Raw genomic sequence first — 21,842 nt, 5'->3', positions numbered from 1 at the left:
GATGTGTTTTTGCATCAGGATCCCTGGGACCTTACATACAGGGTGATTCTCTCGAAGCTTCTATAAAAGAGATGCCGCCTGGTACCCTGTGACGAGGTCAACCCCCCGCGGGGCCTCGCCAAATTTTATGGCTTTCAACCATCGAAGAGGTTGGAGTGCCTATTAAGAATTGAGAAATGTTCGAGTTCCGAATTTCTCATCAGATCTTTGCGAAAACGATGCCAATCGATTCCTTATGTTTCGCCGATCAAACTGACACCAAGAACGACATAATTCGAATCATAATGAAGGAAATTCTATAAAAAATTCATTAATATCATTTCAAGTTAACTTCGTTAATAATAGTCCGATTTACATGAAATTTAGTATGATTTTCATCGGAAAAACATAAGGAATTAATCGGTGTCACTTCCATATCGATACGATTAAAAATAAAGAATTATTTTATTTCTGAAACAGGTATGAATCCTATCACATTTTCACCCTGGACTGCGGAGCACGGACCTCAATTTGCTGCGGTCGACCGAGGATTCATAACTGTTTCAGAAATAAAATAATTCTTTATTCTTTATTGTATAAATATGGAAGTAGCACCGGTGGATTCCTTGTGTTTTCCGATGAAAATCACACCAAATTTCATGTAAATCGAACTATTCTCAACGAAGTTAGCTTGAAATTATGCAAATCAATTTTTCATGTAATTTCCTTCATTATGATCCGAATTACGTCGTTCTTGGTGTCATTTTCATCGGCGAAATATAAGGAATCGATGGGCATCGTTTTTGCAAAGATCTGATGAGAAATGCTGAACTCGAAAATTTCTCATTTCTTAATAGGCACTCCAACCTCTTCGAGGGTGGAAAGCCATCAAGTTTGGCGTGGCTCTTTGACAGGCGCTGCGAGAGAATCACCCTGTAGAATGGATTGATTTACTGTTACACATTCTCGAACTCGTCTCAACAAACATTATGATAAAAAAATTATGTTGGCTTTAATATCTCCCCTATTTGTCCACCTGCAGAGAAATTATCTATACCACATAACGTTTCTCTCCATATCAAACAACTTTTGTAAGACCTTTTGTAAGAACAAATTTTTAATACCTTCAGTCTTTTACGAGATATTCCTCAGTGTTCAGTTAAACCGGACGCACTATAAACAGAAAATACTGTATATACAGGGTGTTTCACGCAACTGGGCGGAGATATATTATTCAAATAGTTAGAGGTAGGATATCATTTTGGAAGTCAAAATTAAATGGTGTTACATGTTCTACATTTCTGCATTACTTTTATGCATTAACGCGGTTGCATAGTGCATCCCCACTCTTTGCTTAAATGGAACTATATAATTTTTCTTGTATAAATCGGGTCCTTGTGTTATTCTGCGTATAACAGTATTAGTGTTAAATGAACCAGAACTAAATAATTCATTAGATATTTCAACTTTCTTAGGAAAACTATGTGTCGAAAATAGCCAATATAACTGAAAATCAAATGGATGATGTAATAAATAACATCAAGACTCAAATGAAGAAATGTTTAGAAAGTGATGGAAAGACTTTTGAGTTTCGAACACCTTTTATAACTTAAAACTGTTTGTAAGCGTGACCAGGACCGTACAGATAAGTGAGTGCTTCAAGGTATTGCAAGGTGTGCAAGGAATTTTTTAGTTTTCGATCATCGAACTCCAATGTTTTTATACGCAGAATAATATAAAGGATCGATTTATGCAAGAAAAACTATGTAGCTCCATTAAAAAAAAACTGCTGTTGCACTTTGCAATCGCATCAATGTATAAAAGCAATGCAGAAATGTAGAACATGTCTATACAGTGATTCCCAACCTTTGCTTTTGGGTTTATTTTTTACTATTATTATGTCAGAATTATATTCTGAAATACCTATTTTCAATGTGTATTCTTTACATATTAAATTTACCTTACTTTATCGGGGGTGGGGGGTTGCAGGTTACTTGAATATTACAAAATGTGGTCGCGACTCAAAAAAGGTTGGGAAACACTGATGTTATAACACCATTCAACTTTGTCTTTCCATTTTTGTTCTACCTCTAACCCTTTTAAAGATATAGAGTAATTCTACATGCCAAAATAAAACAAAAATTAAGAATGATGGAATTACGTTTGAGGCTTCGTTTCCGAGTTATTAATTGTTGAAAACACACGTAAAAAAACGTCTGACGCGGGGACTTGACTCATTTGATGCGTGGCGTCGTATGTCATCACTTCGACTACGAGGTAGCTGGGTCTTTCTGGATCAGAGGTGCATGCATACTACAGCGGGCGTACGTTGGCCAGGTCAGGCACGACGAGGGCAGTGCCGTAGCCAGCTAGAAAAACCCTTCGCTCGCTCGGCAACCGAGCCTGAGATGAGTAATCTACTAACGAAAATTTTAACTTCAATATTATCCAGTAAGCGTTCACGAGAGTACTATCGGTGGATTGCCGAATTCATAAATGATTCCAGATTCAACCGTTAAAATTTTATAAAAATTCGAAATGTCCCATCGGAGGGTCTTCTTTTTACCGTGGCAGGCTGATGACAAATAGAAACGATAATCTCACTCGGCCGATGAGTCATCTACTAACGAGAACATAATTTTTTATATTTTTCGCTGAAATTTATTCGCTGAAAGCTCAGTTGGGCTTACAGGCGATAAGCTCGGCGCTATCCCCACCAGTTCTGGCTTACTCCCGTTCTGCGAAGGCGAGAGTGAGTCAGAGGGATGGAAAGTGAGCGAGGAACGGTACCAGACAGACGACGCGTTGATACTTTGTCTCACTTCGTCTTTCGGACGCGATACTCCGTCCTTTGCATGCGCGACGGGCATGAGCACTTAAGCAAAAACCGCTCCGCACATTTCGTAGGAGCTCGACACGGGCCTCGCGTCACAGGCAATCATAGCTGCTCGCTCCGGTCCTCCTCCACTCTGAACCTTTGTTGGTAGTGTATAAATTATTTGCGAAACGGCTTTCCACATCGTTTTTTATGTTTCCCTCCTTCAGACATCGAAGGAAACGCCGCGTAAAATTTTCCGCTACTATATCCAACGATCGAAAGCCGAGAATGATGAGAGGCCGCCAAATTCTTCGTGTAGTTCTCTTGCCTTTACTCGAATAGCGCATCGGTGATGCGATCGCCCATTGCCTGCCGCTCTGGAAACCATGTGTATAAACATGTAAACAGTTATAAGAATGCGGATGCCGAATGTTCATATGGTGTGTAAAATTACGCTGATTTCAGAATCTAGTCAATACGGAATTGACCAGTAACAAGGTCCAGCGGCCTTAGTTATTTGATGTTACGGTCGTTCAATATGGCAAAAAAAAGGAGTTTCGCGGTTTCGATTCCACTCTTCTATCAAAATGTCAGCGGTTAACTTTGATCTTTCACCGCATATGAAAATTTTTTATGTGAGAAACTATCACAGATTAATAGATTAATGATTTTTTTATTTTTTTGGAACTGTTTTCGACATACAGAGAAAATTAATTTAATATACTGATGGTTTTCATCTTTACGATAAGAGTAACATAATTTTAATTGTTTAATATTTAAAAAAAAAAGATCTTTTGGCCGCATAAAATCTTAATGTAAAAAATTGTGAAAAGATTTGAAATGCATATAAATACGAATCGTGCGGATGAGATCAAGTTTCAGCTCATTTTTATCGGGAAAATCTCAGCAGTTTATTGATAATAATTTTGCTGTCCCAAACTTATGAGACCAGCTGATAGATGCAAATTCTTCATGCAAAAAAAGTTTTGCAATATGGAGTTTCGTTTTCTAAATATGAGCAGTTGAAATTCAAGGGTTCGACTTCCAGGACGCGCTGTTTAAATCCCAGTAAGCAGAGCGCGTGACCGCACGTACGGGCACTCGCGACTAGGGATGCCAGAAATTTCCCTGTCACAGTGGAGGGGGAACACGCCACGCATGCGCGTGATGATGCCGTGACGTCAAACCCAGGGTTGCCAATTTAGTAGAATTTCTACTAAATTTGGTAGAATAAGGTACTCATTTAGTGACTAAATTTTGATTCTGGTAGATGGTAGAAAGTCTGGTAGATCACAAAATAAATTTAGTAGATTTCTGGCTGTTTTCATTTTTACATGAACTGATCTTTTTATGACACATTCATAAAAAATAAATAAATAAATTATATGAACAACACAATTTTTTGTTATAGTGAACTTTTATTCTGCAATATGTCCCTCTAGTGGTTACTAGTATAATGATGAGATCAGGGTTGCCAATATAGTAGAATATCTACTAAAGCGATTCGCTCGTCCACTCACAGTATCTACTTCTTACATAGGGCCCCTATGATAGGGGAAGACCCGGGCTAACCTATAAAAGCATATGCCAAGAGAATTGCGTCGTTGGATGCTCACCTATTTGGCAAGATTTTTCCAGAAAGTTTTCAACTATTTCGTTGTGGTTTCAACTTTCAAAGTTTTCATATTTTGTGGTGACCTAACTTTTTCTTTACGGAATCACTAAGCTAACTAGCCCATGTCGCATCCAGTGTTATAGATCAGTATGGGTCCCGAATTCGCCATAAAATATTAATCGATAATTTTTTTTAATACCAACTACGTACCCTCAATTGACGAGTGGCATAAGTTTTACCAAGTCTTAGGAGACCAAAATATAATGTTGCAATTACGTATTAACGTTACAAACTCAACGACAAACATAACCATACAAAAACATAAAAGAGGCAATACCTCTTACTGATGATATGTCACTTTCATTAACCAATCACCGATCGTCCACCACCACATGCGCAGTATCATGCACCCCCCTTACTGACACGAGCTTAGGCCCCGCAGCTTTGTGCTCTGTCCATTTAATTCTTAGGTCCATGCATGGTACGAGCCTGTATGGACGCACATTGCACTCTTGCAGTTTTCCCACAACCTATGCTGTGGTTAGCAACGTAACAGTTCAGCTCGACTGTTACCGGGTCCCAGAACTTAAGGAGGCCCGTAATTGAAGTGATGACATAAGTACATACGACACCACGCGCGAAATGTAAGTCCCTTGCGTCAGACGCTTTTTATGCGCATTTTCAATTATTAATAACTCGAAAACGAAGACTCAAACGCAATTTCGTCATTCTTGATTTTTGTCTTATATTGGCATGTAAAATCATCCCTTAAAGTTTCTGACACTTATAGCGGAACACCTTATATACACAATGTCCCATTGAAATCGATCACCTCAAATATTTTTCAACTGTTAATGATACCGAAAAATATTTCAAACAAGAGTTAATGGTTTCGAGAGTGCATAATTTGATGGCAGTAGTCTTTTTGCAGCTGGATGCGTAGGAGACTTATGAAGATCAACTTCGTTTTTACAAATGGAACCATATATTTTTTAGAGACCTAATCAATGCAGCTCTCTATAAAAAAATATGATATTTATGCCGAAATGTTTAGGAGATATTTTAATTTTAATATTGCGAAGATGTATTCGATGTCAGTAAAGCTAGAACTCGTGAATATCAACTTTAAGGAGGTAAATAACATTAGTACTTACACTGCCGAAGAAAGTATGTGACGACCCCATTCGTGCCTCCCGAGTAGGGAATTCAATCCCGGGATCGTAATCCCAGGATCCCGGGATCCCGGCTGTTTTTTGGGGTTCTAAAACTCCCGGGATTTGATATATCAAGTTATAATTTATCCCGAGAATTTCGAGAATTTTTAAAAACATAAATTACTTTATGGGCAACTGAAAAATATAAAAATAGAATCCAAAAAACAGCCGGGATCGAATTCCGTACTCCCGAGACACGCTGCGAAGAACGGCATTCCCATCTATGACACGATGTTCTATGGCGCAGACCCGTGGTCTGACACCACAACGCCTGACACGTGTAGCTGCTCTGGCAGTATTTGACTCGTTTGAACTTCTGACTTCTCTTCTAATACAATTTGTACGATTTTTTACTCTAATAATAATGCTAATGCGAAAATGATACTAATGTGAATAGAATAGTACAAACAATATTCATATACTACAAATAGATAGAGCTATAGAATGCCTTTTGCGGCACGCATTCATTTCTTTATCGCAGTAAGAATAGATTTTCTAAATATCAAATAGTTACATTCATTATTTTCCCAGATACAATTTCCTTACACAACATCTTCAATAGTGGATATATAGCACAGTTATTCCTGTAGAATAAAATAACGAAAAAATGGTGAAAAAGGAAATCAGTTAGTCTTTAATGTATTTTCCACAGGTTTTTGTGAGCATTTATATTGTTTTTACATATTAAATACATATATTTTGCAATGTTTGTACATTTATTTATTCTTAGTATTTTGCGTGTAAATATAAACATATTTTACATTACACACACTATCTAAAATGGACTTTGCAACATATTCTGCGTGCCGAAAAAGGCATTCCGTTTATTTGTAGTTTATGAATATAGTAAATCGAAGAAATTTTCTTAGAACAGAAGTAAAAAATTGAAACGTGTCAATTACTGACAAGATGGCCAGGGGAAATCGTATTATAGATGGGAATGCCGTTTTTGGGTACGTATCTCGGCAGGCAGGAGTGGGGTCGTCACCTACTTGTTCGGCAATACACGGGTACTACGTCGTAACATGAAAACTAAAATATCTCCTATACTAATGGCTTTTCGGTATAAATAGCTGTATAGTTTTTATAGGGAATCGAGAGCTGCATCGATTAATGCATTAAAAAATATATGGTTCCATTTGAAAAAAAAACAATGCCCGTCGTATGTCCCGTACGCGTCTGTCTACAAAAAGCTACACACATCAAATTATGCCCCACTCGAAACTATTCAACTTTTGTTTAAAATATTTTTCGGTATAATCAAGAGTTTTGAAGATATTCACGACGATCGATTTAAATGGAGCACACTGTTTATGATATTTAGTACGAACATTCCCTACATTCTCAAAAAATCATTTTTAATGGAAAAGCAGATTCTATGCTATACAGGAAAATAAAAATAATTATTTTTCATTTTATAAGAATGTACTGTGATCATGCATTTTGCCTTAGAAATATTTGCATTCAACAAATTTAGTTTGCAATCACGTTTAGTAGTTAATGAAATGCAATAAGTGTTTATAATATACTAACATTACTAGTTGGCTTCACGCAGAATTTAGATTCTGATTTTATAAAAAGAATTTTTTTTAAGTTTTTTTTGTGAAAACAGTCACATTGATCTGGATTAGCCAGACATAATGAGCTGAGGCACATTCTGTGATCCAAGAGATTACCGTTTGAAAGTTTTTAAGCGATAGACAAACACGCAAACGTATAAACTTTCTGCTTTATATATTAAGATAGCACATAATAACAATTTGAGTAATACAATGTGCATATACCTGTATTACTGCATTCGTTTACAGTAATAAAAAAAAATATAATTCTTTGTGCCAAACTAGCAGAGATTTGGAACAAGGAGTTCGTTAGATTAAACGTTTCCATTCCTCTTCTTAGCGTTTCATAAGAATTATTAAGCTTTCATAGTTCAGGTTTTTATAGTCAATATTTGAGACTCCCTAATACAAACTATTCATTTTGAGGAATGTTTTCCCATATCGTACTAGATCTGAGGAGATACTAATACATATATACTATCCCATTACATATAAATCGATTTCTTTCTGCGAAATGTGCAGCATAAAAAAAATTCGTGGTTGAAATTGTTAGTAAAATTATTTATGAAAGTACAACAACAGGTAAGACATATTTATTCACATACAAGTCCCATCTATAAAAAGTAATAAAGGAAGCCGCTAGTATTATGTATTACTCCATTAAAAAGTAGGCCTTATCAGTGCGATAAGGTTTATCATAAGTTTTATATTGCGTTGAACGTAAGTGTTAATGTTCTTGAGACCTGTTAAATAAATCACGCAATAAAATTACAACAATAATGGTTTCAATAATCTTTGACATATGTACAGCGCAACAGGCATTCTATTTTCAACTACATCATAAATCCACAGAAGTGTGAATTAATGAATGTCTTTTTTTCCATGTTAAGTAAATACAAGTGAATACTAACTACCTCTAGCTTTGTGACTAAAATCATGATTATAAAGGTGATCACATATTCAGCAGACATTCAATACATGGATGTCCATACTATTTATAAGGCTTTATTCTACAATTTGCAAACTGCACTCTGTATGTAAATACTATTAATTATAACGTATAGCTTTGTAAGAGTACAAGGAGAACAATAATAAAACGAAAATGAATTATTATGTACCCAGAGAATTCGTTCCCAAACAAGGTAGTTTTGCAGAAAAATAGTAATACTATATTGGAAAGGAAGACACGGTATCACGTTATTTTAAATTGAATAATAAGTTAAAGGAATTTGGCAAATTTAAAATATTCACCAGTTTATCAAAAACATGTCTTTACCAGTTTTATGTTACGCGCAAAGAGAGAACTATAGTTCTATCTATCATAATTACAAGTTCTGAAAGACAAAGGAAGGTAATAATGGGTTAGCAAATTTAATGTTTCCTGAACAAATTAATAAATGTGTGCATGTATGTACTACAAAGGTTAGTATATTAGTTTATTGCACCTTTGCTTTTCGCAGTTTCACTAGCAGTCAGGTGTAAATCATCATTGTTTATGTAGCATTTAAAAGCAACAAAAAATTAAATCGCACATGTATTCACTCTGTGTCTGCATACAGGCATGTGTACATGTACACGAGATAATAAAATTAGTTGTACAATCGACGTGTATATGTACATTAAATATAACCAAATACTGAAACTGATTTGTATTCTATATGTAAAAAATGTTTAGCGAAAACATTTAGTTTCTATAATTAACCGTTCTATTTTCGAGAAAGATAAAACTGATGATCACTATTATGTACCGTAATACATCACGTTTCTCCGAGTTTCGTTCGAGCGATGATCTTACACATGCTTATTTCTGCTATATATTACCACCACCCATTATAACTACCACCTGTTGAAATGTACCTTTACATTTACCTGAAGAATTGTTTTCGATCGAATCGAAATTTAATTATACTGCTGTACTTCCTTCCAGGAAATTTTTTCGAGAGACGAATTGCAGACAACGTAATGGCCACGTGATTAACTTTCTGTCGCTTTGATTTCTTCTTTAGTAAAGTAGCACTCGCGTTAAAATAATGTAGGCACACTGGTTTTTCACTACTGAGGAGGACCGACCCCGCAACAGCATGCATATGCGTGTGAACCTTTCGATATTCATTCACTACTTCGAACAATTTACAATTTCGTCCGTCTGATCTTGCTATTGTCGACTTTGCTTCGCGGATCTGTCAGCAGGACGTATGAACTTTTTCCGGTTACGCGAGATACATAAGCTAATCGAAGCTCAAAGGGGACAGAAGAATACGAAGAACAAAGAAAGATTATCGGGTAATGCCGTTTTGTAATACGCAACCGGAAGATTATACTGTGCGCGGCTTATTTGAATGGTTTTACGATAATAAAATCCAGACAATTACTACTGGAAACAAAAGTAACGCTTATCTGATGTCTCATTTTATAAGTCTTTCATTATTATGAGTACTTACAACTTTCGGCGTGTTAATTTATAGGTTTGTTTGATTATTTATTATTTATGTCGAGTACAGTGTCTTTAATTAATCAACAATAAAACTTTGATTTAACATATTACGTGATTATTCTAATTACATTTAACAAATATTTAAGCATTCTTCTCATAAATGGTATAATAAAACTGAAAGAAAAGAAACACGAGAAGCAAATTAAACTGGTTATAAGTAGTTGTTAAAATTTTAAGGTTAATGTATGAGAAGAATGTAGAAAATATAGGAATAGACACTTATAATGATTATTTACATTTACATCAATATCATCACAGACGATATATCGAATAAAGGTAGATTTATTGCACAGCCGACGAGCCTGGGACCATGTACATAGAAATTGATAGATATATGTATAGACAGAGCGTAAGCTAGGATTACAGCGTGCAATCGAGGGAATTGTAGGATTGGAGGGGAAAAGGCAGAGGCCACTCGGGCAAGTCGGTGGTTAGCTTCGGATGCATTCGGCTCGTGTTGGCTCGTCATTAATGGCTGTATTCAAAACATAACCACTGTATTTAACTGTTTTGCGAATGCATAGTCAAACGTTATATCTACAAATACAATTTTATTTTTAAAAAAAGGCTTCATACTATTTACTAATTTTGTTAAATATATATAACCTACATGATATACTGAATTTCTCATATATAACCTTTTCGACTATCTCTCAGAGCCATGTAACGCGATTGTATATCCGAATAGCACCGAAGAGGAACGGAGTTACCCGATTTACCCGTATCGCCCCCTTACTGGGAATTATACCACTAGTTTACGCTCCGTTTATACAGGGTGTCCCAGGAACAATCCGGAACATGCAATATCTTGATGCAAGAAGACGCTAAAAAGTCCCTTACCGTTTTGGGATCCGAGGCTTCGTTCTTGAGATATTAACAGTTGAATATTAGCGGTGGAATTTCCGGGGCGCGAGGTTCAAAGCCGAAACAGCTGACGCGGAACAGTGACCCCTAGCACGCACACGCAGGAGGCTCATTACACAGTACAATCCGACCCGAGGATCAAACCGTGGAAATGGGTTAGTAGCGCTATCCCATTTTCATAGTTTGTACTAATATTAAAGTATTGTTAAATTTTTAATATATTTTTTACATTATTTAATTGATTATGTCAAATGAAATTTTGAAGAGAAATATGTGTTTGTACACGAGGAAGTGTGATTAATATGATTAATATTTTAAGCAGGGAAGGAACAGAAACGACAACGATAAACAAAAAGAACGAAATACTTTTCCGGAACAGAAACAGAAACGACACGAAATTCTTAATTCTATTGCAGGAGTGAAAATGATATAACCGAAATAAAAATTCCGGTTAATAACGTTATTATTTCGTCTTCAATGCACACCTTATGTTAAACAATTTAAATTGAGCGCGCCCCTTGTTTTCATCATGAATCTATTTGTGCCTAATTATGAACAGTAGATACATTCTGTGATTTCGGATTCTTATGTGTACATGTGTAGGTATATAATCTATTTCTTTTATACGGTTTACATTTTTCGAGACATTCAGGTGTAAGCCTCAAAACTCTATTTTTTTTTATAATACATAATATACATAGTACACAATAGATATATAATTATAATGTATAATATTTTATAATATATAAGTAACAAATGCAATAAAATTGTTAAAACTAAGTTTATATGATTTTTTTAAAAACGAAATAACCGGTTCGGAACATAATTTGGTTTTCGTTCCAATGGAAACGAAATATTTTCCAGCAGGCACGATATTAACCGAAATGAAATGATTATTATCGGGGCTGAACCGATACGAAAAACATTTCGTTGCAAATCTCTGATTTCAAGAGGCAAATCACATTGCAACATACAGCATCTGAATTTTAAACATATTGCTGCAAAATATTGAAAATAAATTACTATATTCTGTAACTGAGATAATTAAATAATTTAAAGAAATAAATGGAATTTAGTAAATTAGAGGTACAAATACATAGCAATTTTATCATTGTAGAATGTTAAAGTTACATATCAACGACTAACGTAGTTAGTCGATTCACTATACCTCTGTTTCCGACTGTAGCTGTCGTTCCTTTTAGCAAAATGGCTCCAAAACCGAAGCCCACGGAAAAAGCGGGTATGTTTGTAAATCGTTATATAGAGTTTAAATTTCCTCTGCAAAGTTAAAAAAATACCTCACGATTTCATTACAAGTGATTGGTGGAAAAATATTGTAAAAGCGAAGCGTATAAAGTATCTGTAGTAACTGTATTCAATTTTCGCTTAAGCCATGTGGTCGGTTGCTTATCTCGCATATATGATTAGAGAAAAATATCGATACATACGTTACTATTTCATTTTTTCATGTTTGTAAAAAAGCTCATTACATACATTTAAGTAATGGATGTAAAAGAAAGTTTCAACGAAATTATGGTCTGCGATTTTTTCTACTCGCTATAACCTAAGAGATGCACATAGTAGGTGTAAGACTGTAATCATTATCAAAAATATCTCGTTTTGCTGTCACCTTGAACATGAAAGTTCACTTTTATCTAACGAGTTATTGCATTTCTTTTATTAGCCAGCAAATCTGCTGAGAAGAAACCAGAGAAGAAAGCTGAGAAAAAGCCAGCGACAAGTTCGTCGACATCAAAGGTGACAAAGCCAGCTGCAAAGGCTGCTACTGCTAAAAAAGCAGCAACTGCTGCAAAGAATGTGGCCAAACCAGCTGCAAAGTCTGCGCCGAAAGTTGCTGCAAAACCACTGATTAGTAAACCTAAAAAGAATGTCCCAGCTACAAAGAAAGTACCTAAAGGTGGAAAACCAGCTGCACCACTTACGAAAGCACTTAAAGCTCAAAAGAAGGTTAGTATGTGTTGCTGAAAGAACATTAAAATTTTAATATATACAGTGGCGGACGAAAGAAACTTTAAAATCTTTTAAAATCGTACAACTTTTTTAGAATTGGTCCAAACGACTTGAACTTTTTTGAGAAGCCAGGGAATTTCACGATTTTCGACTTTATTCTGCGATCGGTAATTATTTAGAAGTTTTCCATCCTCGCCGATTTCAATGATTTTTGGATATGTTGTCGGGGACACGATTCTGAACAACTTTTTTCTGTACATGTTACCGCCGCTAGACCTTCATTTCCGAGATATTCGCGAAAAACTGCTGCTACTACACAATGTATTCTAAACAAATGACGAAGCTGACCTTCGTTTCCGAGATATTTGCATAAAACTTCTTTCGACTTATTCCGACGCAACGCATTCCACTTTCCAACTTGTCCCGGGTATTAGTATTGGTTGGGGCTAGATCAGCGCAAGGTGCGCGCGCCCGCCCGCGGGCGCGTAAAGCAAGATTGCGAACCGATATGAGTCGCGGTGTTGACGGGCATCCGCAAATTTCTGGTTCAAATCTCTAAACTCACATCAGTTCGCTATCATGCGTTACACGCCCCCCGCACTACTCTATCTAGCCCCAACCAATACTAATACCCGGGACAAGTTGGAAAGTGGAATGCGTTGCGTCGGAATAAATCAACAGAAGTTTTCCGCAAATATCTCGAAAACGAAGATTATGCGGCAGTAACATGTACAGGAAAAAGTTGTTCAAAACCTTGATCTTGATAACATATCCGAAAATCATTGAAATCGGTGGGGATGGAAAACTTCTAAATAATTAGCCTGCGATCTTTAAGCGTTTGTAGCTCAGCGCAATGTTGACCAATTTTTACGAAATTTTTCTGCATGCATACAACGTACTTAACTCCAAATACAAACGGGATTTTTTAATTTTCATTACAGGCCCAGAAAAAAGTTTAAAAAAATTACCTTAATATTTTTTTCGCTATGCCGACCAGTTGTAATTTTTTTCAAAACAACGAAACACGTCATTTAGCAAACTATTCCTTCTAGCTTCGCAAAAAAACTCAAGTCGTTTGGACCAATTTTAAAAAAGTTGTTCTGTTTTAAAGGGTGTAAAGTTTCTTTCATCCGCCACTATATATATATATATATATATAAATTACCATGATGAAATACATAAGGGAATCTCTTTGAAAATTTATGAAAACGATTTTAGTATAATTCTGATACGTAAAACGAAAATTTGTCATTTTCTATAATTAAGGATATACTTAAAACATTGTATTTATGGTATATAGATTCTGAAGGGCGTTCATGGATCAAGAGCCAGAAAAATAAGGACCTCTGTACATTTCCATCGGCCAAAAACATTTAGGCCGCCAAGGAATCCGAAATATCCAAGGAAATCTGTACCAAACAGAAATCGGTAAGTGTTTTAAATATTACATCCAATACTTATTTGTTTAAAGGTTTATTATTATTTTTATTTATCTGCGTATGTGCGAAATTTCAATATATATTGACTATTCAAAATTAATCTCATAAGAGGCCTCTAAAATATTTCTCTTTGTTTTCAGTATGGATGCATTTAATATTATCAAATTTCCTCTGACTACCGAGGCTGCTATGAAAAAGATCGAAGATAACAACACATTAGTTTTTATTGTACATACTCGTGCAAACAAATACCACATCAAAGCTTCTATTAAAAAGTTATACGATGTTGATGTGGCTACAGTTAACACTTTGATCAGGCCTGATGGTAAGAAGAAAGCATACGTGCGCTTGACGCGTGATTACGATGCACTTGATGTGGCTAATAAGATTGGTATAATATAAATGTATCTCCATATTATTTGTATGAAAGGAACGAAATATCTCTGCGGATAATAAATCTTGATACAAATAGTTTTTGTGTTTTATCATTCATTTTAGATCTCGCGTTCCTTTCTCTTTATAAATTATTATACTATGGATTCTATAATTGAGATATAAGTACTATTCGTTGCCGAGATGCTGCCTCTCGAAACGGCACAGGTGCAAGAGGGATTCTTCGCTCGCACAGCCTGTGTCCCGTTCCATCTCTTTGTATTAGTATTTCCCAATAGCGTCCACACGTGTGATCCACGTCTACGATTGTTAGAGGACCGGGGACTATGGGGATGTACGATCGGACCCTTATTCCTTTTGGCGGCAGTACCTCAAAAACGCACAGTAGTAAGGTGCGATTTCATGCTGACGCTCGAAGCTCGTTTTGAGTGAAATCTAATTGTCAGTAAAAGAATGACCTCAAACATTTTCGTAATATTTATCTCCTCAAAACTAATACCTTTTTGTTGAATACTTTTTTACATCTTCAAACAACAGAAATATTTTAGATGCGTAATTTTCACGAAACTCACTGTGCACGTTTATAATTTGCCACTTTAAAATTAACTGCAATATTAAAATCTGAAGTTCTAAATTATTTGCATTTTAATTATAATAGAGTATATTTCATTAATAGTATTACAAATATTTATTATACATTTTATTTTGTTTTTACACATTTTGACATTAGTTACAACCCCAGTCTGCCTGGAGTTTTACGGTAAGGAGCAGGTGTTCCCGGTTCTCTGATACCTGGAGTTAATATCTCTTGTCTATAATAAAAAAGTAATACAATTACACAACTTGTTGTTAGTAAATCAATTGTGAAAAACTTATAAAATAAAAGAATACTAACTTCCTAATAGAAGCTTGTTCTCGTTCAAGTTGTTCTTGCGCCCGTGCTTTCATTTCTTCTTCCGCTTCTTTCATTTGTCCTTCCATTTCGTGCAAATGTTGCATTGCCTGACGTCTCTTCGCACGTCCACTCCTGCCAGTTTCTTTCACGCTAAAGAACATAGGACCCAATTCGGCCAGCCAATGCCCATCAACGGCAGTAACGCATTGCATGTACTCTTTAGCAGTCATTACAAGCTCATGGTACACTACATAGTCCGGCGTGAAGCCCATTCCAAACAAAGCTGAAGTTGGGTGAAGATGACACGGCATTCCGGTACGACAATTCACATATTCGCCAATACCCTTCAGTCGAGCTGCTTGGTGAAAGTATGCGGAACAAATACATTTCCGTACAATATCCCAATCAGTGCCGCAGCTTACGACCTCCATTTTCTGTTGTTTCAGAATCTCTTCAAGCTGCTGCCGAACTTCTCGCACTTTACGCATAGCCTTTGCATGTATAAAATGATCATTGCACCACGAACTGGAATAGCCATTAGCTTTCCATTGATTGTACACGTTTAAATACGTTAAATGATCGGATTCTGGTACTTGGAACTTTTCTCTCGCTGAATCCGAGTCCTCTTCGCGCCCTTTTGGTCGGTAAAATATAGAAGGTACCGATAACATCGAAACTGAAAAAATAATTATATAATATATAATTTCCCCGGTATAAAGTAAAAGTTGTTCTTTTTCAAGAAAGCAAATATGTTAACGAAAACATTTATTCCTCGGTCAGTTCTTAGAGATGTTAAGGTCATCAATGCTTTGTTGAATAAGATTTCGGATAACATGTCATTCGAATGACTTTGAGTACGATAAACACTGTTACAGCAGTTATTGATACTTAAGTCATGCGAGATACTTCGTAAACATACCTATAATTAGTATGTCAGCAGTACAACCAAGCTGAGAAGCAACTATCAGCATTTGACATTGAGGAGGATCTAAAGGAAATTCTGCCATTTGCCGTCCTAAAGGCGTTAGACGTCCTGTATGATCCAAAGCTCCTAAAATCCACAACTGATATAAAGAATTTAATATGTTGTCTTGAGGTGGAGGATCCATAAAATGAAACGCTAATAAATCTTGGACGCCCAGAGACTTCAATAGCAGTACAGTATTTGCCAAATTGGTTCGCTGTATTTCTGGAACTCCAGTTAGTAGCAATTCATCTAAATATTGTCTTCGTGTGTACAATCGATAGCAGTGACCAGGACCGGTACGCCCCGCTCTTCCTGCTCTTTGATCAGCATTAGCTCTAGATACAGGATACACTTGTAACGCATCCATACCGATTCGAGGATTATAAACCTTTAATTTGCAATAACCCGAATCCACGACAAATACAATTCCGTCCACAGTCAATGAAGTTTCCGCAATGTTGGTTGCCACAACACATTTTCGCAAGCCACCTTCCGAACGTTGAAAGATTTTAGCTTGCAGATCAGAAGGCAATTGCGAATAAATAGGTAAAATCGAAAGTGAAGGAGCTGAATCTATTTCAGCTAAACGCTCTTTTAATGCCTCGCAGGTGACCTCAATATCTTCTTGACCAGGCATAAATACTAATACGTCACCGGAACGTGGTTGCAAGTGAATCTGTAACACTTGCTTCACTGCGGCATCCACATAGTCCTCTACTGGATTTTTCGCGTGTAATATTTCGACTGGAAACGTACGACCAGGAATTTGAAACGTTGCAGCATTACCAAAAAATGCTGAAAATTTACTAGAATCCATTGTAGCGGACGTTACAATCAATTTTAAATCGTGCCGCCTAGCTACAACCTGAAATATTAATTAAAAGTATACAAAGTTAAAAAAATATGTACACCAGTTTTGCTGGGAAATTATAGTGGATAAGGGGTCGTCCTTAAATTACGTAATTTTCAATAAATAAAAATTCCATCATATTAATGTTCCAGGACAGTAGTTTTAGTTTAAATTTCCCGAAACCGAGTTAAATGAATGATATAAACATTTAAAAGAATTTTGATAAACGAAAAAATTAAATGTAAAAAATATTATGTAAGCCGGGGGTTGCAATATCAAATCTTACGAATTCTTATACTGGGGGAGGGAGGGGGTAAGAAATCGCCAAAATTACCCTTACGTAATTTAAGGACGGCCCCTAAGGTACAATACGCAGTACAACTGAAAACAAGACGATTATTCATATGAAAATAAATTGAAAATCCAGAGTACAATTATTCTGAAATGGACCTAGTGGATAGCAGTTCCGAAAATATGTGCAAGATGCTTCCTACTTCTTATTTATTGCAACCGATATCACTTGCCCGCTAGTAATCACGGGCGTACAAGTTCATATTAGCGCCAGTTCTGCAGGCCTGTTAGGATCTATTACTCGTCTCAGGACTTGTTTATAAACAATAAAGACTGAAGATCTTCAAATAAAAAACAAAATCATAGAGGCTTTGGAACAATTAACCATTCAAAACCACGTGTACTTATAGTGCATTCGGACGGTTGCACTGGTTTGCCTGGTTTAGCCAATCGGAAGCGAAAAAGTTCATACTCAGTGCGCACCAGTGCAACCGTCCGAATACGCTATTACTGCTTCATGCCTCTCCGATTCACCGAGCACCAAAAAAAGAGGCAACAAGTGCAGTAATTCCAGCAATTTGTAAATTAAAGAAAAATTAAACTACAAACACTGTTAATAAATGAATTATTAGAATACATCATGCCATTGCCAATGCTTATGAATACGCACTAACAAAAGTAAGAGTAAAAATTACTCTAACAAAAACTAAACTGCATATAAAACAAATATATTATTCTATAGCTTCGAATTATGTTTACGTAAGAAATCGCAGTATTTCGTTGTACCATGTATCATTGTATCACACTACGCCGTGTATTAAGAATCGTGTATTTACTTCTCTGAGTAAACCGAATAGAACATCAGTAGATAAGGATCTTTCATGAGCTTCGTCCATGATAATAACACTGTATCGCTCTAAATCTCCCTCTCTTAAGCTTTCTCTTAATAGAATACCATCAGTCATGTACTTAATAACGGTCTGTAAAAAAATGACAATTATTTTAAAGCATCCCATTTTTCGCATTTACTTAAAATCATAATTTAACAAATTGTGGCTATGATTATTAATATGTGACTGTTAAAAACATAACACCAACATCTTTTGAAGTACAATCTTCAAAACGAATAGCATAGCCAACTTTATCTCCTAAAGTGGTAGCCATTTCATCAGAAACTCTCTTAGCCACAGACATAGCAGCTACTCTTCGAGGTTGTGTACACCCAATCATTCCATAACAACTATAACCATCTTCGTGAAGATATTGTGTCAATTGAGTAGTTTTTCCACTGCCTGTTTCTCCAACTATAACGACCACGCTATTTTCTCTAATAACGTTTAATAGTTCTTGACGCACAGCAAATACTGGAAGACTCCGCCTCTGATGTTGAATTGATCTGTATTTGGCTTCTCCAGTCACTTCATTAGCTCCTATGTGACGAGCATACTTCTGGCCTGCCTTAAAATCAGTTTCTTGCCCCGGCTCTTCCTTGTCCTCTTTATTTCTATCGCGGATACCCATGATATTCCCAATATGTGTCCCAGCTAATTCCCAATGCTTCTTCTGCGCTCTACGTCGCTCCTTTTGCTCGCGATATGCCCGTACTAAAGCTGACCCTTTTCTTGCTACCAGAGCCATGTCAGAAGTGGGATCCCGCACAGGTACAACAGGCTCTGGTTGCTTCGTGAATACAATTCGACCTAATCAATAATATATTTTTATATTGTATTCTACATATCAAAGCATTATGATTCATAATTTTACTATAATGTTTAACTCTTATCCGTCCCTCGTGTTAATTTGACACAGTTCTCCCGTAATAAGTTATACTGTTCTGTTATTTATGATTCTTGTATCAAGCAGTATGTCCTGCACATCCCTTTATTTTATGCGAAAGTTGTGAAAAATCTAAGATGTAAATGTTGACACATCAATTTGAAGAAAAAATATCGAAAAATAACCGTTTACTTTGCCATTTCATCGATATTTTACCACTGTGCTAATTTGACACCGAGAGACAGATTCAGTTCGTGAAATGCGGAACGGATGAGGGTTAATCTTTTTTTGTAACAAGTAAATATTCTCATGCAGAATTATGATAAATTAAGATTTATAATTACTCAAATCTTTTCTTAATTACTCATAATTTAGCCACCCTAGAATAATATCAAGCAAAACTAACATAAGTATTGTGCACCCAGTTTATTCTATTCTGGCCGCTCTAACTCAAATATAAGTAGGTATGGCGATCAGGGACCCTGTTTATACGATGGGCATTCTTTTTGGAAACTCGTCTGTCGTAATTTGTGAATATTAGTCCATTACTGTTATGAATTTAATTTTCATTTTTTTAAAAAACAATTATTAGGAGACTTGTTCCTTGTTGACTTATCCTTCCCGTTATCAATGAATCACCCTTACAGCGCTTCCCTTTCTTACATTGCTATTTCTAACAATCTAGTATAAAGAAGACCACAATTCACAAAAATAGCGAAAAGAAATCTATTGGAAAAGGTAGATGCATTATTTACGAAAGCTGATTTTTTTCTGCCAAAGATGGTTACCAAAGTGTGTACATACTAATAATAGATACAAATGTAAATAATGTCCTACAATGTACGCGAGGACTTTGCACGCGTTGACTTCGTACGATATTGAATTTTTGGAGCAGCTGGCTTCTTAATTTAAGCATGAAATGTGAGAATAATATAAAACGCAATGAAAATATTTTACCATCTAAAAATGGCGGAACAACGTTATGAACCAAAAGGTGCACTCTGGTCTCCCCTTCATCGTCGGGATCATCGTCATGGTCTAAAGAACTCACGACGCCGGACGTTAACATTCTGTTGCGCTCCCACAATTCATTGTCTTTATTTATCTGCCGTTGCTGTGCCGACAGACGTTTTTGCCGTTTTGCTTCGAGTTCCATTTCTTTTTTACGTGTGTATTCTTCAGATACATCAGCAAATGCATGATTCTCTCCATCATCCAAAGCGTACCACTCCCTATCCAATCTAAAAATTAATGCATACTTTTTTTAGTCAACGGAAAGAATTTATTCGAAGTACCTACTACAATATTTAATACCTCTGTTGCTCTTCTTCCCATAACTCCTTTTCTTCTCCATCTACCGCAGGTGTAGCACCACTAGCTTTTCGATCTTTATTCCACGAGTTATACTTATACGAAGGTGTGAATTCACTTCTAATACTGTCCCTGCCATCTCTATTACTATAAAGATTTGGGGTTGGATGATCCCAACTTGAACTTCTTGGTTCTTCATCTTCATCATCATCCCAATTACTTTTGGATGTTGGATCCTGCAACATTCGAAAAATCTTATTTTAGAATAATTTTAAACTGATTACAAATAAATTAAAAAAGAATAGGTCACTGATGAAAAATTGAGCAACGAGGCAGGCAAGCGGTATGGTGGGATAATACCCCTCGCAAAACTCACAGGACAATATATCTGAATTCGACTTTAGTATGCATGTACTGAGTGCATTGACCAATGAATTCAATTTCTTAAATCAGTAGTAAGCTTTACAAATTAACAATGAACTTATACTCGCCTGAAAGATCTGCCAGATTTTATGCAATTGTCACAAATAAATAACACCATTGCCATTATATAATAAAGAATGCGAATTCTTACTAATCATAAGAATTTCTATATTTACCTTTGTTTTAAATATTGGAGTTTGTGGTTCATCTTTGAACCTTAAAGGTGTTTGCCTAACGCTATCTCTGCTTCTGGTCCTTTCTCTTTCTCGGTCTTTTTCTCTATATTTATCTCTTCTCGGATTTTTGTCCCGATCTAGATCCTTGTAATTATGTCTGTGCTGCTTATCCTGCGCACTTAGTCTTTGATGTTTCAGCCGCGATTCTAACCTTTCTTGGGCTTCGAAATTCACACCCCCAGTATAGGTTGGGGTCTCTTCGGCGTAAGATCGGTATTTTCTTTCCTTAATCTCTGATTTGTATGAGCTTGATGATTGAGATGGCGATGAATTCAATTCTTGTAAATTCTCTTGCCTTTTTCGTTTTGCAAGTTTATCAAGACCCAAAACGGATATCTGAGGTTTCTTAAATGTATGATCAGAAGGTTTTTTGCGAATAAACAAACCGCCAGTTTGATTTTGATCGGTTCCTTCTAACCTATATAAACTCGAATCGTTTGACGTATCCATCTTTCACATAAAACACCACTAAAACACTGTTAATAATTAAAGCATCGAGCATTGCTAGAATTACAGCCAGTGACAGTTACATGAGTTACTACACAGTACACAGTGAAGTTAGGCAGGGATCGGCGGTCGCCAGCTACCATTGATGGAGGGGAACATACCTATTAATTCTTAGGTCCATGGGGGAACACCTACAGAAGCGGTGGTAATGTTGTGTTGCGAGTTTCGATCCTCGCCCTAGCAACGTTTAGCACAAGTTCTTAAAGCGCGAAGTTCGAAATTTAAAGAGTTAAGGATGAA

The 21,842-nt window shown here is 36.1% G+C and overlaps 3 protein-coding genes across 4 annotated transcripts in view; 1 reads left to right on the top strand and 2 right to left on the bottom strand.

Annotated features, from left to right (window-relative positions):
* Nucleotides 1-9,389, bottom strand: part of Cpr (Cytochrome P450 reductase) — a 35,632-nt gene extending 26,243 nt beyond the window's left edge. Inside the window, exon 1 of one of the 2 annotated variants that reach the window (XM_076806666.1) lies at nt 9,043-9,389. The gene's annotated coding sequence lies outside the window, so the exon portion shown is untranslated. The remainder of the gene's footprint in view (nt 1-9,042) is intronic. The other variant, XM_076806650.1, reaches the window with a different exon arrangement.
* Nucleotides 9,390-11,643: 2,254 nt separating this feature from the next.
* Nucleotides 11,644-14,424, top strand: Rpl23a (ribosomal protein L23A). The gene is made up of 4 exons (XM_076827368.1): nt 11,644-11,783; nt 12,228-12,511; nt 13,815-13,942; nt 14,094-14,424. The coding sequence occupies exons 1-4, from the start codon at nt 11,750-11,752 to the stop codon at nt 14,353-14,355; spliced, it is 708 nt and encodes a 235-aa protein (XP_076683483.1). The 5' UTR covers nt 11,644-11,749; the 3' UTR covers nt 14,356-14,424.
* Nucleotides 14,425-14,980: 556 nt separating this feature from the next.
* L(1)g0007 (ATP-dependent RNA helicase l(1)G0007) lies at nt 14,981-21,654 on the bottom strand. Its single transcript, XM_076825489.1, has 8 exons — nt 21,036-21,654; nt 20,440-20,672; nt 20,083-20,366; nt 18,448-19,049; nt 18,186-18,329; nt 16,161-17,073; nt 15,242-15,917; nt 14,981-15,158 (listed from the first exon to the last, which is right to left on the bottom strand). Exons 1-8 carry the CDS (start codon nt 21,543-21,545, stop codon nt 15,077-15,079), a joined length of 3,444 nt encoding a protein of 1,147 aa, XP_076681604.1. The 5' UTR covers nt 21,546-21,654; the 3' UTR covers nt 14,981-15,076.
* Nucleotides 21,655-21,842: the final 188 nt, after the last annotated feature.

Source organism: Andrena cerasifolii, chromosome 1 (genome assembly GCF_050908995.1).
Source record: "Andrena cerasifolii isolate SP2316 chromosome 1, iyAndCera1_principal, whole genome shotgun sequence".
Lineage (NCBI taxonomy): Eukaryota > Metazoa > Arthropoda > Insecta > Hymenoptera > Andrenidae > Andrena > Andrena cerasifolii.
The sequence above is the reverse complement of the archived record's forward strand: the minus strand, read 5'-3'. Positions and strand labels throughout refer to the sequence as shown.